The sequence below is a fragment of the Bubalus bubalis genome, chromosome 21, assembly GCF_019923935.1.
Source record: "Bubalus bubalis isolate 160015118507 breed Murrah chromosome 21, NDDB_SH_1, whole genome shotgun sequence".
Taxonomy (NCBI): Eukaryota; Metazoa; Chordata; class Mammalia; order Artiodactyla; family Bovidae; genus Bubalus; species Bubalus bubalis.
In genome coordinates, this window is record NC_059177.1 from 7555405 (window position 1) to 7571925 (window position 16521).

Consider the following 16521-nt stretch of genomic DNA (forward strand, 5'->3'; position numbering starts at 1 on the left):
CCCTGGTGGCTCGGTGGTAAAGCATCCGCCTGCAGTGCAGGAGACCCGGATTTGATCCCTGGGTTGGGAAGATCCCCTGGAGAAGGGAAAGGCAACCCACCCCAGTATTCTTGCCTGCAGAGTTCCATGGACAGAGGAGCCTGGTGGGCTACTGTCCCTGGGGTCACAAAGAGTCAGACACGACTAAGCGACTAACACTGAGAACATTAGAGAGGTATGACGGATGTTCTGTGCTACCCAACTGGGAACGTAAACTAAGAAGATGTGTGGATTCAGATAGAAGGGGAAACAAAATGGCCAGACCCAACCCTGGACTCTAGGACCCCAAACTAGAGAAATACCAACACAGAGAAGGGAAAAAATGGCAGTTAAGCCCCCACGCTTCAGGTTGACGGTCAAGGCTGAAGTCCCTGTGCTTCAGTGAGAGACCTCACCATCACCACTCGAGGCTGGACCTTAATGTCACAGTGAACGGACAACCTGGGTGGCTGGTGTGTGGCTGAGGCACCCTCCTGCACCAGCTACTGTCTGACCCCTCTGGGTGGATGTGCCCCTGTGCATTCACGCCTGCTCACCATTTAGTTCAGTTCAGTGCTCAGTCATGTCCAGCTCTTTGTGACTACATGGACCGCAGCACGCCAGGCTTCCCTGACCATCACCAACTCCCAGAGCCTGCTCAGAATCATGCCCATCAAGTCGGTGACCACCATTACAAAGTTTAAATTTCATCACGCCCATTCATGCAGTCCCCACGTTACTAATGGATTAAAAAAAATTTTTTTTAAACATCTGCTCTACTGAACTGATGCCTTAATAAGCTACAGCTGCCCTTCCTCTAGAGCACTGCCCTTGAAGGAATGGGAGCCTTAATTACAAGCCACCTGATGCCTGCAGTTCAGGAGACACAGGTTCGATTCCCTGGTCAGGAAGATCCCCTGGAGAAAGGAATGGCAACTCACTCTAGTATTCTTGCCTGGAGAATTCCATGGGCAGAGGAGCTTGGCGGGCTACAGTCCATGGGGTAGCACAGAGTTGGACATGACTGAGTAACACTTTCATTTTGCCCTCCATGGACAGCAGCCTGCAGCCAATGACAGACTAGAACAGAGGAACTCCGGCCGGTCCCCTTGCTTCCAAGTGGGACCAACCCAAGGTGCAATTCATGCTCCCTAGCTCCCCAAGGGATCAGGCAAGGCAAGAATCCACCTGAGACCGCATCCTTAACTCCTCCCCTCTCACCTACCCTGCCTGCCTTACTCCCCCCTCTACAAGCCATCTCCGTGTGAATAGGCTCTGCTTTTACAGAATCTAACTCAAGTCTTCAACATGCCCAAACAATAACAAATTTGAGTGAAACAGTCTTCATAGTAGCCCGGAGCCTCCAAGCCCTTAGAATCTCTGAGACCAAAGGCACCTGAGCTCCAGGTTCTTTTAACACTTGACCTCCAAGGTTCCTGAGCCTTGAGGCTGTCTGGATCTAGAGAGGTTGTGAGGGGACTAAAGGGCAGGAACCTCTGGAGCAAGTTCTGCCATAGGGCTTGGAGCGGGCTCCAGCAGCTCACAGGGAACAGAGGAAATGCTTTTTGGTGGGGGCTCTGATGTGTAGGGAGGGGTACTGGCTGAGCTCAGGGCAGAGGTGACACGTGCTCCCTGGGGAGGTGAGACAGCAGGGTGATAGGTCTGCAGGGCCTGGGAGCCACACGTTAAAAAGTCACCAGCTGATTGCCCACGGGGTCTCCCCTGAGTCATAAAGCCACACGGGCCATGCCTTTCTGGAAGGATCAGCGGCTGTCTCCAGAATCTGAGACGCCTGCTGGCAGCGACTAATTTCTCACCCAAGTATTAGACAGCTAGAGTTACTGCCTGCTTTGACTGTCTGTTGTACAGGGGGCTAGAGTCAATAATGCATAGGGAAACAAGGCCAGCATCACACAAATCTTTACATCCTTCAGTGAGGGGGCCTAATACCCTCCTCCATCAGCACAAGAGTGAAAGGGAAAGAAGGACCCTTGATGTTGCTGTTCAGTCGCTCAGTCATGTCTGACTCTTTGCAACCCCATGGACTGCAGCACACCAGACTTCCCTGTCCTTCGCCATCTCCCAGAGCTTGCTCAAACTCACATCCATTGAGTCAGTGATGCCATCCAACCATCTCATTCTCTGTTGCCCAGTTCTCTTCCTGCCCTCAATCTTTCCCAGCTTCAGGGTCTTTTCCAATGAGTCAGCTCTTCAGAACAGGTGGCCAAAAGATTGGAGCTTCACTGGGCTCCACTGGGCTCAGACCATATCACAGGTCCTGTTCTGAGTGATGTGCTTCCCATCTTAGAATAACAGCAGCAAGGAGGCAGACAAAACAAAACCACCTCGCCTCCTTGCTGGGCGCCTGATCCTCCTCCAGCTCCACCCTTTGCGCCCCACCCCACCCACGTCCTCCTGGTGAACAGCAGTAGTTGTCTGCCTTGGCTCTCTTCCTCCCTCCAGCTTGTTCCTGTGTTCACTGCAGCGCTGCCTAGGTATATTCCATGCCTCAGATACACGCTGAAAACACGAGGCTTCCAGAATCTTCTTATACTTGGAAGCCAGTGTACACTTTTTAGCTTCCATGGACTGGATCTGTACATCCTTTGAGCACTTCTTCCACCTGGGAACATACACTTCCTTTAAAATTCCACCTACGAAACCTCGTTTTCCAGCTTTCCCTTTTACCTCATCATCTATGGCTTTTCTGTCTTTTCTAAGGCACTCAGTTTACTAGTTATCTTTAGGGTTGGGACAGTTTTGCTCAATCTTGATTACACAGTAGCTCGGACCCTGCCCGATGAAGGGAGGGGGAGAGAGTGAAGGAATGAATGGCCGGTCGGTCGTACAAAGCATGCTGTTGTTCAAAGTCAGACACATCCAACTCCAAAATCCAGTTTGGTCCACCCTCCCCAAGATGACTCCTTTCCAATTTGAAAAAGTTCCTTAATCAAAACAGTTCATTGGAAAAATGGACAAGTAAAGGTGGAGTCAAATAGCTGGTGACAATGTTCTTGTAACGCACACTTGCAGTGTCAGATACTGAAAACCATAACGGTCTGTATGTTCAGCCAAGTGTAGAAATCAAAATTCCTGACCAGCAACTGAAAGCTCCAACAACTCGGCTTTGCGGTGAGAAAATAAACACCGTTTCAGACACACAAGACCTGCATTTAGTGCTCATTCTGCTGGAGCCAGTAAACAGCCCGTTTGCATGGTGGGTGTGGCTCGTGGGATGATGCAGCGTCAGAAATGCAGCCAGCTCACTCACACCTCGGGGTGAGCTCGGGTCTGCTTTGAGGGGACACCCTCAACAAACAGGAAGTCAGGCCTTCAGCCTGATTTTTCTCGGACAGGTGAATCCATTAGGACTTCTGGAGCTCCTGCCTGCCAGAAGACACCAGCGACCGAGGAAAGTGCTGGGAAATGGCTCAAACTGTGTTTCAAGGACTTGTCCCAGTCTGTCACTTTGTTACGAGTATGTGACAAGCAAGTAGGAAGGTTTTAGAAGTTTTTGTAACAATTTGATGGGGGAATTTTATGTCTATTTTTATTTATATCTGGAATATCTTTGCTTTAGTTTTATGCTAATTCATTTTTATTGCACTTTACCAAAACCTGTCAGTCTATAATAATTAAAAAACAAAAATCTGTTTAAAAATTGCACACAGAAAAAAAAATTTAAAGTTGCACAGAGTTTGAGACAACAACGACAAAATCTCAGTATTCATCAAAAAAATACTCCAAGGGGAAAAACATAAGCCACAGAGTGAGAGAGAAAAGTTTAACACATAAAGGTTTATGTAAAGAAGAAATCCTACATAATATGCGTGTTAGTCCCTCAGCCGTGTCCAACTCTTGGAGTCGGACTATAGTAGCCTGCCAGGTTCCTCCATCCATGGGATTCTCCAGACAAGAATACTGGAGTGGGTTGCCATGCCCTCCTCCAGGGGATCTTCCCTACCCAGGGATTGAACCCGGGGACTCCTGCATTGTAGGCAGATTCTTGACCATCTGAGCCACCAGGAAGATGCCTAATCAAGTCAATCAGAGAAATGGGCAAACACGTTGGACAGAGGTTCTGCTGAGGAAACACTGATCATGCTCCATCAGCATGTGATAAGTGCTTGGGTAGAGAAATGGACCTGACGGAGCAGTCACCAGCTTAGCAGAAAGGTAGGAAGTCTCACGGTCCTGAAGCTTGGTGAGGATGCTTAAGCAGAACTCTTTCACACAGCTGGTGGGAGAAGAAAATGGTCAAAACCCTTTGGAAAACTCTGGCAGTGTCCACAGAAGCTGGACACCCACCTATCCCCTAGGCAGCCACGCCTCTCCCAAAAGCCAACAGAAAGGTGTTCAGGTGTGAAATGAATGATGTAGATGGGAAAGATCATGGCAGCGTAAGCTTGTGACGATCAGAACGTGAGAACAAGGCAAATGACCATCAGCAGAAGCCATGGGCAGCAGGTTCACACTGTGGAGAGTGAACTGCAATGAACACAACAGACCACAGCTCAGGCCGCAACAGGGGTGAAGCTCACAGACAGGACAGCACCCCAGTCTCATCACGGTTCTGCCGCGTGATCTGCTGGGCATCCTGGGGACAAACTACCCTATAAATTCAGTAGCATCGTGGGGGGTGCTGGAGTCCTCCCCCTCTATAGAGCCAACTTCCACCTGGTACTCAGATGTCGTGGGGGCATCAGGAAGGTGGCCCTGAAGGAGTCCTGGGGAGAGAGGAGACCTGTGAGGTCAGGGAGCAATGCAGGGTCAGCATGAGGTCCATGGTGCAGGAGTCACAGGAGAGAGAGAGAAATTTAATTCGCTGGGAGAATTCCCAAGGGGCTGGGCAGGGGTGGGATGCAGAAGACTTACCCCCCTCTCCAGGTAAATGCTGATGAGGGAATGGGGAACGTCTCGGAGAGTCAGATCAGGTTTCAGGAGCTCTGCCCACCAGGAGTCTTTTTAGCCTCAGCTATAATTTCATTCAGGCTTCCCTGCTGGCTCAGGGGTAAAGAATCCCCCTGCCAATGTGGGAGACTTGAGTTCGATCCCTGGGTTGGGAAGATCCCCTGGAGGAGGAAATGGCAACCCCCTCCAGTGTTCTTGCCTGGATTATGGACACCAGAGCCTGGCGGGATACAGTCCATGGGGTTGCAAGAGTTGGACACGACTTCGCTACTAAACCATCACCACCATATAATTTCAGTCAGACACAAGGGGCAGCGTAGGGGGCAGAGCAAGGCCACAGGGGAGCCGTCCACACAGCGGTCATGGAGTTGCCTTCCTGCTTACCTTTCCCGCAGGCCTGGACCAGCCCGTACCACTCCCCGCAGCTGTCGCACAGCAGGGTGAAGGCCGGTTCGCGCTGGCCGGTCACATGGCCCGGGGCGCACACGTACAGCAACTCATCCCCCATCTCCAAGCCGGTGCGGCCCTGCAGGATGGTGTGTGGGAACGAGGGCGGGTCTCCACAGGGCTTCTCTGCAGACAAGGAAGCACAGTAAGTTTCCCCAAACTCTGCAGAACTTTTTCAGCCTGAGAGAAATAAAAAACTGAAAAAGAGACCCCCTCTTCCCTCATGGGTGCCGCCTGTACCCTAAACGGAGATCGCCTTCACCCTGGCATCCCCCACCCTGGTCGAGTGCCTGGCACAGATGAAGCACTCAGTACTCGTTGACTGAATTGTGTGTGATCTGATGTAGCTTTGTATTTTTAAACTGCCAGGCAACAGGACCAGAGGCAATGCCCAGGAGCAAGTTCCTTTTTGCCTTATTTACATAAATCGTAGATGCTCTTTGACAAATACTAAACTGTTACAGACTATACAAGTTGCCTCTCCCTTCCCCCAACCTTCACCCTGATGATAACACTGCTACCCGTTTGGTTTTTACAAATAAACGCAGATACAGATATAAAGGGTTTCCTAGGGAGCGCTAGCAGTAAAGAACACTTCGGCCAATGCAGGAGACTAAGAGAAGCAGATTCAATCCCTGGGTTGGGAAGATCTCCTGGAGTAGAAAATGGCAACCCACTCCAGTATTCTTGCCTGGGAAATCCCATGGACAGAGGAGCCTGGGCAGGCTGCAGTCTATGGGGTCGCAAAGAGTCATACAGGACTTAGTGACTCAACAACATTTATATTACAGCACACACGAAGACAGTTATATATGTGTATGTGTCTGTGCATCTACGTGTGTGTGTGTGTGTGTGTGTGCTTAGTCCTGTCTGACTCTTTGCAACCCCACGGACTGCAGCCTGCCAGGCTCCTCTGCCCGTGGGATTCCCCAGGCAAGAATACTGGACTGGGTTGCCATGCTCTCCTCCAGGGGATCTGCCCAACCCAGAAATCAAACCCACGTCTCCTGCATTGGCAGGTGGATTCTTTACTGCTGAGCCATTGGGGAAGCCCATAAATGGGTTAGATCGATCACTGCAGATGGTGACTGCAGCCATGAAATTACAAGACGCTTGCTCCTTGTAAGAAAAGCTATGACTAAACTAGACAGCATATTAAAAAGCAGAGACACTACTTTACCAACAAAGGTCCATCTAGTCAAAGCTATGGTTTTTCCAATGATCATGTATTGATGTGAGAGTTAGACTATAAAGAAAGCTGAGTGCCGAAGTATTGATGCCTTTGAACTGTGGTATTGCAGAAGACTCTTGAGAGTCCCTTGGACTGCAAGGAGATCCAACCAATCAATCTTACAGGAAATCAGTTCTGAATATTCACTGGAAGGACTGATGCTGAAGCTGAAACTCCAGTACTTTGGCCATCTGATGTGAAGAACTGACTCATTGGAAAAGACCCTGATGCTGGGAAAGATCGAAGGTGGGAGGAGAAGGGGACGATAGAGGATGAGATGGTTGGATGGCATCACCGACGCAACGGACATGAGTTTAAGTAAGTCCCGGGAGTTGGTGATGGACAGGGAAGCCTGGTGTGCTGCAGTTCATGGGGTCGCAGAGTCGGACACGACTGAGTGACTGAACTGAACTAAATATCTATTACTGAGTCCCTGCTTTAAAAAAAAAAAATAAACGAATTTTTGGAGCTGGTTTAGGTTCACAGCAAAATTGAGTGGAAGGTACAGGTACAGAGATTTCTCCACCGGGCACACCATGGACCACAGGGATATGTTCATTGCGATTGATGAGCATCCAGTGACATGTCTTTATCACACACAGTCCACGGTTACCTGTGGGCTCACTTTTGGTGTTCCACATTCTATGGGTTTTGAGAAATGTGTAATTACATATATCCACCACTGTAGTATGACACAAAATAGTTTCACTACCCTAAAAACCCTCTGTGCTTCATCTGTTCGTTGCTCATAACTCCGGGCAACCATCAATCCTTTCACTGTCCCCATAGTTCTGCTCTCTCTAGAATGTCATGTAGTTGGAATCATATAGTAGGTAGCCTCTTGAGACTGGCTTCTTTCCATTTCATAATATGCATTTAAGTTTCTTTCATGTCTTTTCATGGCTTGATAGCTCACTTCTTTTAATAATTGATTCTTATTTATTCACTTATTTGGCTGTGCCAGTCTTAGTTGTGGCATGTGGGATCTAGTTTCCTGACCAGGGATCAAACCCAGGCCCCCTGCCTGGGGAGCACAGAATCTTAACCACTGGACCACTAGGGAAGTCCCCTCATTTCGTCTGAGCACTGAATGATATTCCATTGACTGGCAGTGCCATGGTTTATTTATCCATTCACCTATCAAAGAGACATCATTGTTCCTTCCAAGTTTCAACAATTATTAAAATTACCAAAATTATGAAATTGTCAAATTATGAAAATTGTCAAAAATGCTATAAACATCCATGTACAGGTCTTTTGCAAATAACTTCCGCAGTCTGTGGCTTGTCTTTTCATTCTCTTGATAGTCTTTTGCAAAGCATAAGTTTTTAATTTTAAGGGAGTCCAGCTTATCAATGATTTCTTTCATGGATTGTACCGTTGGTGTTGTACTGAAAAGCCATCACCATACACATGGTCTCTAGGTTTTCACCTGTCTTATCTTCTAAGAGTTTTGTAGTTTTGCATTTTACATTTAGGTCCATGATTCACTTTGAGTTAAACTTTGTGAAGGTGTGAGGTCTGGGTCTAGATTCTTTTCTTTTGTATGTGGATGTTCAGTTGTCCCAGCATCTATATTTAAAAGACTATTTTTGCTCCATTGTATTGCTTTTGCTCCTTTGTCAAAGATCAGTCAACTACATTTATGTGGGTCTATTTCTGGGCTATTGGTTTCCACTGATATTTGTCTTTTCTTTCACCAGTACCACACGGTCCTGGCTTCTGCATCTTAATGCAAGTCTTGAAGTTGTCATGTCAGTTCTTCACCCTTGTTCTTCTTCAATAATGAGTGAACTACTCTGAGTCTTTGTTTCTCCTTACAAATTACAGAATTAGTTTGTTCATATCCACAAAGTAACTTGCTTAGAATTATGACTGAGATTGCACTGAATCTATGGATCAAGTTGGGAACCCTAACTACGACAGGATTATCTGGGCTGCCCTCTGCAGCCTCCTCAGACTTGCCCAGCAGGGATGGGTGCCCTCAGGGATGTTCCAAGCCCAGTGCATTCTCTGAAGCACCAGGACAAGGGCTCACCCAGAGCTCGTCTCCCCGGAACCACTGTTCTCTCTGTCTGCAAGGTCCTCGTCTGCTCCAGCGGTTCTGTGTGTGCAGTGTCCTCTTCTCCTTTGCCTAACCACAATCCCCAGGAAATTCCACCTCAACTGCCACCACCTCAGGAAGTCTCCCTAATTATCCTGCTCCTTTGTGTCATTCGGCTCTTACTTGTTATACACTGTCAACTCCTTGAAGGGTGAAAAAGTTCCTATCTCTATCTGTCTATCCATTCATCTTTCTCTCTAATTATCCATTCATCCATCCATCCAGCCATCACCTGTCATCTATCTATTCATCCATTCATCTATCTCTCCATTCATCTATCCATCCATCCAACAATCCATCTATCTTCAATTTATCCATTCATCTATCTACCTATCATCTATCTATTCATTTATCCATCCATTCATCTATCTCTCTGTCCACTCAACCATCCACCCATCTATCCATCCATCCAACAGTCCGTGTGTCTGTGTATCTATCTATCCATTGAAAGCACCTATAAGTCTGAGCGCTGCTTTGCATTACCCTAGACAAATAAATTAACAATTTGCCAGTGCCAACTGGTAATGAGTATAGAATTCTCCACACTCCCTGGGGAGACCCTAAACTGGATAAGTTCTATCAGCTGCTCAAAGTATTGTGATTTTTTGATCTCAGTCTCCCATCACCACTGGAGAATTTCCCCAAAGCCCACCTGGAGGCACAGCCCTTCCTGCAGGCAGACCTGGGAATTAGCTGTTCTCAAAAATTCTTGCTTGGCCTGAGAGGTGAGCATTCAGTTCTCTGTCTGAAGACATAAAAGAAGAGATCATTCCATTTCTGTTTTTATGGGAAATACAGGCAGGAGTAGCGTGCGCAGGGGAAGGTGGAATACAGTGCTAAGAGAATGAGGTGGGCTGGTGGAGAGAGCAGCCAGGCCAGCCCTAGTTTGGAGGGGGAGAAAGAGAAGCACACCCCAAGGAAGCCTTGGGGTGCAACAGGGAGAAGGCGAGAGGGGACTTGAATCCTCCAGACCCCACACCGTTGACCGCACAAACAAGCTGCCAAGAGAAGCAAAGCCGGAGAACCCAAGTGGAGGCAGCTCATTTAATCAGCATCCAGTTAGTTAAAAATAACTTCCCTTATTAGTTTAAGTGAGATCACCACAGGGCTGGAAATTCACTGTCAGTGAAACACAAATACTAGAAGGAAACAGAAATGTCTACATTCATGGTGAGCTTTGGTTCAGAAAAAGACACACAGGAGGAAGCTGCCTGCACGTGTCACAGGCTCTGTTTGCCTTCCGGGCTTGTGAGGCACATGTCTGCCGTTTTTGGAGCGAGCACCCTTCATTCTCCCTGTCTTGCTGAGAAGAAGTGGCAGCCTAGGGCCAAGTGTCGTGAAGCATCTTTAGGAAAAAGGCAAACTTTAGAGGTGATGCTGCACCCGGGCTCTGCTGAACCAGACCTCACGTGCACTCCCAGGAGCCTCTTCTCGCTTCCCACCACCTTCCTTCGGCACACAGCTTTCCCTTGTTTTTGATTTTTTGTTTTTAACTGCAGTACAGTTGGCTTACAATGCTGTGTTAGTTTCTGGCGTCCAGCCAAGTGATTCCGTGATGTATACACACATATATATACAAACGCACACATAATAGTCTGTATGTGCTAATAACCCCTAATTTACCCCTCTCCCATCCCTCTTCCCCTTTGGTAACCATGGGTTTGTTTTCTATGTCTGAGAATCTGTTTCTGTTTTGTAAATAAGCTCATTTGTATCACAGTTTAGATTCCACATATAAGTGATATCATATGGTATTCGTCTTTCTCTGTGTGACTTACCTCGCTTAGTATGATAATCTCTTGTTGACTGTCTACAAGGTTCCAACCAGGAAAAAGTGGGGGGCCATATGGGAGTGGTTTACATGCTCTTTCTAAAGGGCCAAAGGCAGAGGATCAGGGACAGAGCTCTCTGAGGAAAACTTGGGGAACCCATCCTGCTTTCCTGGAAAGGCCAAGAGACAGCAGCCCTGTGACCCCAATCCCGCCTCAGCATGCATTCCTGAGCCCCCTTCATCACCCATCTGCAGCCTCCTCTGAGGTCAGGCCCTGTTAGAACAAGATCCCAGATTTTCCCACCTAAGTCTCTCCCTGTTGATCTGGAGGTGATGGGGGTGGGCAGGCTAGGCTCCAGAAAATTGCCCTGGGGTGTGGGGCTCAGGCGCTGTGATTCAAAGATCCCCAGACGGGGCTCACTCTGCTAAAGCGGCAGCAGTCCTCACATAAGCTGACAGGCGTCATGAATTTGCTTCAGTTTTGTTTTTTTGGTTTTGCTTTCTTTTGTGCTTCCCTATTGTTTTTGTTGTTTTGGGAGGAGTATGTAGACCTTTTGAGGGGAAATTTTCATTTACATATAACCGCAAAGTTACAGAAAAATTCTAAGAATAAGGAACTCCCATAAATGCTTTATCCAGATTTACTAATGTGTTTTCATTCTGTGCCATTTGCTTTATTATTCTCTAGATAGATATAGATATGTATATAGATATCTATATATAGAGAAAATATATATCATACATACCTACACACATACATATATGTGTAGGCTTTGTTGTTCAATTGCTAAGTCATGTCCAACTCTTTGTGACCCCATGGATTGCAGCATATCAGGCTCCTCTATCCTCCACTATTTCCTGGAGTTGCTCAAATTCATGTACATTGAGTTGGTGATGCTATCTAACTGTCTCATCCTCTGCTGCCCCCATCTCCTTCTGCCTTCAATCTTTCCAGTATCAGGGTCTTTTCCATTGGGTCACCTCTTTGCATCAGGTGGCCAAAGTTTTGGGGCTTCAGCTATATTATCAGTTCTTCCAATGAGTATTCAGGGTTGATTTCCTTTAGGGTTGACTGGTTTGATCTTCCTGCTGTCCAAGGGACTCTCAAGAGTCTTCTCCAGCACCGCAATTCGAAAGCATCCATTCTTCGGTGTTGAGACTTCTTTATGGCCCAACTCTCACATCCATACATGACTACTGGAAAAACCACAGCTTTGACTAGATGGACCTTGATCGGCAAAGTGATGTCTCTGCTTTTTAAGACACTGTCGAGGTTTCTCATAGCTTTCCTTCCAAGGAGCAAGCATCTTTTAATTTCAAGGCTGCATGATTGTGTATGTATACATGTATAAATATGTATATATGTGTATCTGTAATTCCTTTCTCAACCACCTGAGAATTATTTGTAGATGTGATGTCCCTTTGTCCCCAAAAACCTTAGTACACGTTTCCAAGAACAAGGATATTCTCTTGCGTAACTGCAGTATAGTTACCAAATTAGAGAACTTAAGCCCCGACACAACACTACTATCTAATTCATAATCCATACTCAGACTTCATCAATTCTAGCTGTTTCCGCTGATCCAGGATCACAGACTGCATTTTGTTGTCAAGTCTTTTTAGTCTATTTTAATTCAAAACAGTTGCCTAGCCCTTCTTTATCTTTCTCACCCTTGACGTTTTTGGAAAGCGTGTAGACCAGTCGTCTTGTATAATGGTTCTCCGTTTGAGGCTGGTTACTGTTCCTTCATGATCAGATTCAAGGCATGCATTTTTAGCTACTGAAATCAAGTTGTGCTCCTCAGAGTGCAAGATATCAGGAGACACATCTCATCGGTTTGACAGGAACCCGGTTTTAGAGTCACGCTCATGGGTTTTAACTTGGTGCCCTATAGGATGTGAACAGGTATCTCCAACCTCTGGCTTCTTCCTGCACCACAGCTGTGGACAGCGAGGCACACATTCACAGACACACAACCTGTTGGAAGGCCTGTGAGGTGGAAGGCCCAGGATTTCCTTTTGGATGGTGCGGAACATGTGGTTGGATGATAGTGGCCCCCATCACCCCAGTCAACAGCCAACCAATGTCCAGAAGCAAGGCCCCCACCCAGCAGTTGATGGTGGACTCATGAATAAGCCCGGCTGAGCCCAGCAGAGAAACACAGACTGCTGTCTCCCCACCCCCCAAGCAGTGGACTAAACAAAGGGTTTTTGCTTTAAGCCACTATATTTATGGATGGTATGCTGCTGCTGCTGCCAGGTCGCTTCAGTTGTGTCCGACTCTGTGCGACCCCATAGACAGCAGCCCACCAGGCTCCTTTGTCCCTGGGATTCTCCAAGCAAGAATCCTGGAGTGGGTTGCCATTTCCTTCTCTCATGGATGGTATGTTCCACAGCAAAGGATAGCAGATACCCTTTGTTCATCGGGGGAAAAAGCTCAGACTCAGAAGCCCTGCATGTCCATTGAGATCACGAAAGAAAGAAGGTCACACTGCCTTTCTTTCAGCTCTGTCCTGTCTCCCTCAGAGATCTGAACCTCTGCCTCGGTTTGAGATTCAAAGGATCATTTTCATTTACTTATGCGGTTTAAAAACAAACCACGGGTATTGTTCTCCCCAGACCTTTCCAGGGCATGTCGTTCAGTCATTGGACTGCAGTCAACAGATGTAGAGTCTTTTCTGGAGGGAGATGCCGTAGCAGCAGAGAAATCTACCACCAAGACACATCTAACAGGCACCAGCCGGGGCTGTAGGGTTCACTGTGGCTCTTTTTTTAAAAATACATATATGTATTTATTTATTTGGCTGTTCCAGGCCTTAGTTGAGGCACACAGGATCTTTAGTTTTGGCTTGTGAACTCTTAGTTGTAGCATGTGGGGTCTAGTTACCTGACCAGGGATCCAACTGGAGCCCCCCGCATTGAGAGTGCTGAGTCTCAGCCACTTGACCACTAGGGAAATCCCCACTGTGGCTCTTTGCTTTGTCAACTCCTCTGACCCCCTTCCCTGAAGACTGGGATTTGGTGCCTCTGGGATGCAGCCTGAGGGTTTGTATTTCTAATATGTTTCATCTGGTATTGCTCACCATCAAAGAGCTTTGGGAAACTGCATTAGTGAAGTATTTCTCCAACTTGGGTTACGTCTTATAACCACTGAGTGCGTGCGTGCATGCTAAGTCGCTTCAGTTGTGTCCGACTCTATGCGACCTGCCAAGCTCTTCTCTCCACGGGATTCTCTGGGCAAGAATATTGGAGTGAGTTGCCATGTCCTTCTCCAGGGGATCTTCCTGACCCAGGGATTGAACCCGCATCTCTTAACATCTCCTGCACTGCCAGGCAGGTTCTTTACCACTAGAGCCAGCTGGGAAGCCCTGGGGAAGCTTTGAAAGGCCCCAACGTCCACAGCCTTTGTATCTGAATCTCTAGGGCTGGCCCTCAGGCCTCAGTATTTAAAACTTCCCAGGTGAGAACACCGTGCAGCCAGGCAGTAGCCGTGGTGATGTCTATGACTGATGAGTAAGCAGCTTGCTTTCTCCCGCTGTGCACGGACATTCCCTTTCAGTGGTGTGAATTTCTGACCGTGAAGGTGTACTTTTCCCAGGGCTCGTGATACGCTGCCCTGGAGACTCCTTTATGGTTTTCTCCTCATCGTTCAGCTGATTTCCCATAAGAAAGTTGAATTTTCCTTTCTAGGAGAAGTTTCCTAAATCCTATAAATTTCCTTTCAGGGAAAAAGTGTTTTTTTTTTTTTCCTTTGTAGAAAAATTTTCACCATGAAGGCAGATTGAAGGGCAAGCAGTATCAGCAGCTGTAGCAGATGCTGTCAGGGGTCCATGGACAGGGGCTCTAGGTAGGCATCTGTGCATCTCTGTTGGAGGTTGGCTTGCCTATTGGAACGCTTTGTGTGAGTACACTGAAATCCAGAAAAGTCTGGGAATTTACAGCTCCCTGAAGTAGCCCTTACCCAGTGACTGACAGAAGCAGTGGTATAAATAGCCCTGCTCTCTCACTCCTGATCTGGAATCCCATGATGACCTGTGGTCACTGTCTCCAGAGAGCCCCTGCAGGACCGCACCAGAGTTACTCCTCACCTACACCCACCTCCCAACCCCTGTGGACACTGATTAGCGCCCCCACTTCTGGCCCCCTTCCTTTCCCTGTCCGCTTCCCCACTGCCCTGCTGGCTTTTCTTCAGAAGACTTCCTAATTCATGATGTTCAGTGAATCCTCATCGTAAAGTTGGCTTCTAATAGAACACAACCTAAAGGTCAACCCCCACAAGCACACCCTCCAAAACCTTTACAGAGGCTCTGGCACTGACCTTCATCCTTAATACACAGCGCATTGTACGTGCCCCCAGGAACGGGGCTGCTTTCCACCCTCACATCCACAGCTCGCATGGTTTGCTGCTCACCCCTCCGCTCGCTGCACACAGTTGTCCTGAAACAGACAAAGAAGACAGTGGGTTAGAAGAGCTAACCAAAACTGGGAAAGAATTCTCCTCTGCCATCAGCTCTGAATCAGCAGATATTTTTCTGATTCAGGAGTTTGGGCTGAAAGTATCAATACTCTTCCCAGAGATCGGTCTAAAAGCAGGAAGTTGTAGGTGATGCTTGAGTTCAGGTCACATAAATTGATTCAAGTTTCAGATAAAATACATTGCTGATCTCTTCCAGTATATGCTTGGTTTTTATTTCATAAAATTCTGCTCCTTATTAGTTCCCTTCTTTTGGGAAGATAGGTTTGTTTTGCTGTTCTTTCCAGATTTCTTAAGATAGATCGTTATTAGTTCCTGAACCTTCAGACTCTTTCCTTTTCTAACATAAGCATTTAATGTTTTTGTTAAAGCATTTAATGCATTTTCCTCCAGGTATAGCTCTAGTCGCATCCCATGACTTTGGGTATGCTATATATGTGTGTGTATGTATGTGTGTGCACATATGTGTGTGTATATATATACATATACATATATACATATATATATATAATTTTTGGCCACACTGTGTGGCATGTAGCACCTTAGTTCCAAGAGGGATGGAACCCATGCCTCCTGGATTAGAAGCACAGAGTCTTAACAACTGGACTGCTAGAGAAGTCCCTGTTATATTAATATCATTCATTTCTACATATATGTAAATTTCCATTATAATTTATTTTTGTCCCATGATTTGTTTAGGGGTATCACTTAAATCAACAAATAGGGTTTTTTTAAATCCACCTCATGGTTCTTCTTTTTTCTTTTTTTCATTTGTGCCATATGATGTAGACACAGCACAACTATGTACTTCCCAACATAAATGAAAACACACGTTCATAGAAAAACTTGTACATAAATGTTCACAACAGGTTTATTTGTTACAGAGCAAAAATGGAAACAACCCAAATGCCTATCAGGAAGTGTATGGATAAATAAATTGCAGCATACTTGATGCAATCAATTATTATTTAGCAGTAAAACATAATGAATCATTAATAACATAAAATATAGATGAATATCAAAATAATTTTTGAGTGAAAGGGGTCAGAAAAAGAGCATACGCTGTATGACTTCATTTATATGAAATACAAATTAGCCTCAGGTGTCAGAAACCTGATCAGTAACTATCTGAGCACAGAGGTGGATGATGGGTGATGGAGGTAGAAAGGGAGGAAAGAGCTGCAGCTGAGTCTGTCTATGTTTTGTAAATAAGTTCATTTGTATCTTTTAAAAGTGTTTATTTATTTTGGGCGGCACTGGGTCTCTGTTGCTGCATGCAGGCTCTCTCTGGTTGTGGAGAGTGGGGGCCACTCTGTTTGTAGTATATGGGCTTCTAATCGCAGTGGCTCCTCTTGTGGAGCACAGGCTCCTGAGCGCATGGACTCAGTGGTTGTGGCACGTGGGCTCAGTAGTTGTGGCACGTGGGCTCAGTAGTTGTGGCACGTGGGCTCAGCAGTTGTGGCCCGCAGGCTCAGCTGCCCTGCAGCACGTGGAATCTTCCTGGACCAGGAATTGAACCCATGTCTCCTGCGTTGGCAGGCAGATTCTTTACCACTGGACCACCA

At 46.8% G+C, this 16521-nt stretch overlaps 1 protein-coding gene across 1 annotated transcript in view; it reads right to left on the reverse strand.

Annotated features, from left to right (window-relative positions):
- Positions 1–16521, reverse strand: part of SUSD5 (sushi domain containing 5) — a 42417-nt gene that overhangs the window by 8431 nt on the left and 17465 nt on the right. The window contains exons 3-4 of the mRNA XM_006076111.4: positions 14801–14919; positions 5314–5502 (exon numbers count right to left, since the gene is read on the reverse strand). Of these exons, the coding sequence (XP_006076173.4) occupies positions 5314–5502; positions 14801–14919 (308 nt within the window). The remainder of the gene's footprint in view (positions 1–5313; positions 5503–14800; positions 14920–16521) is intronic.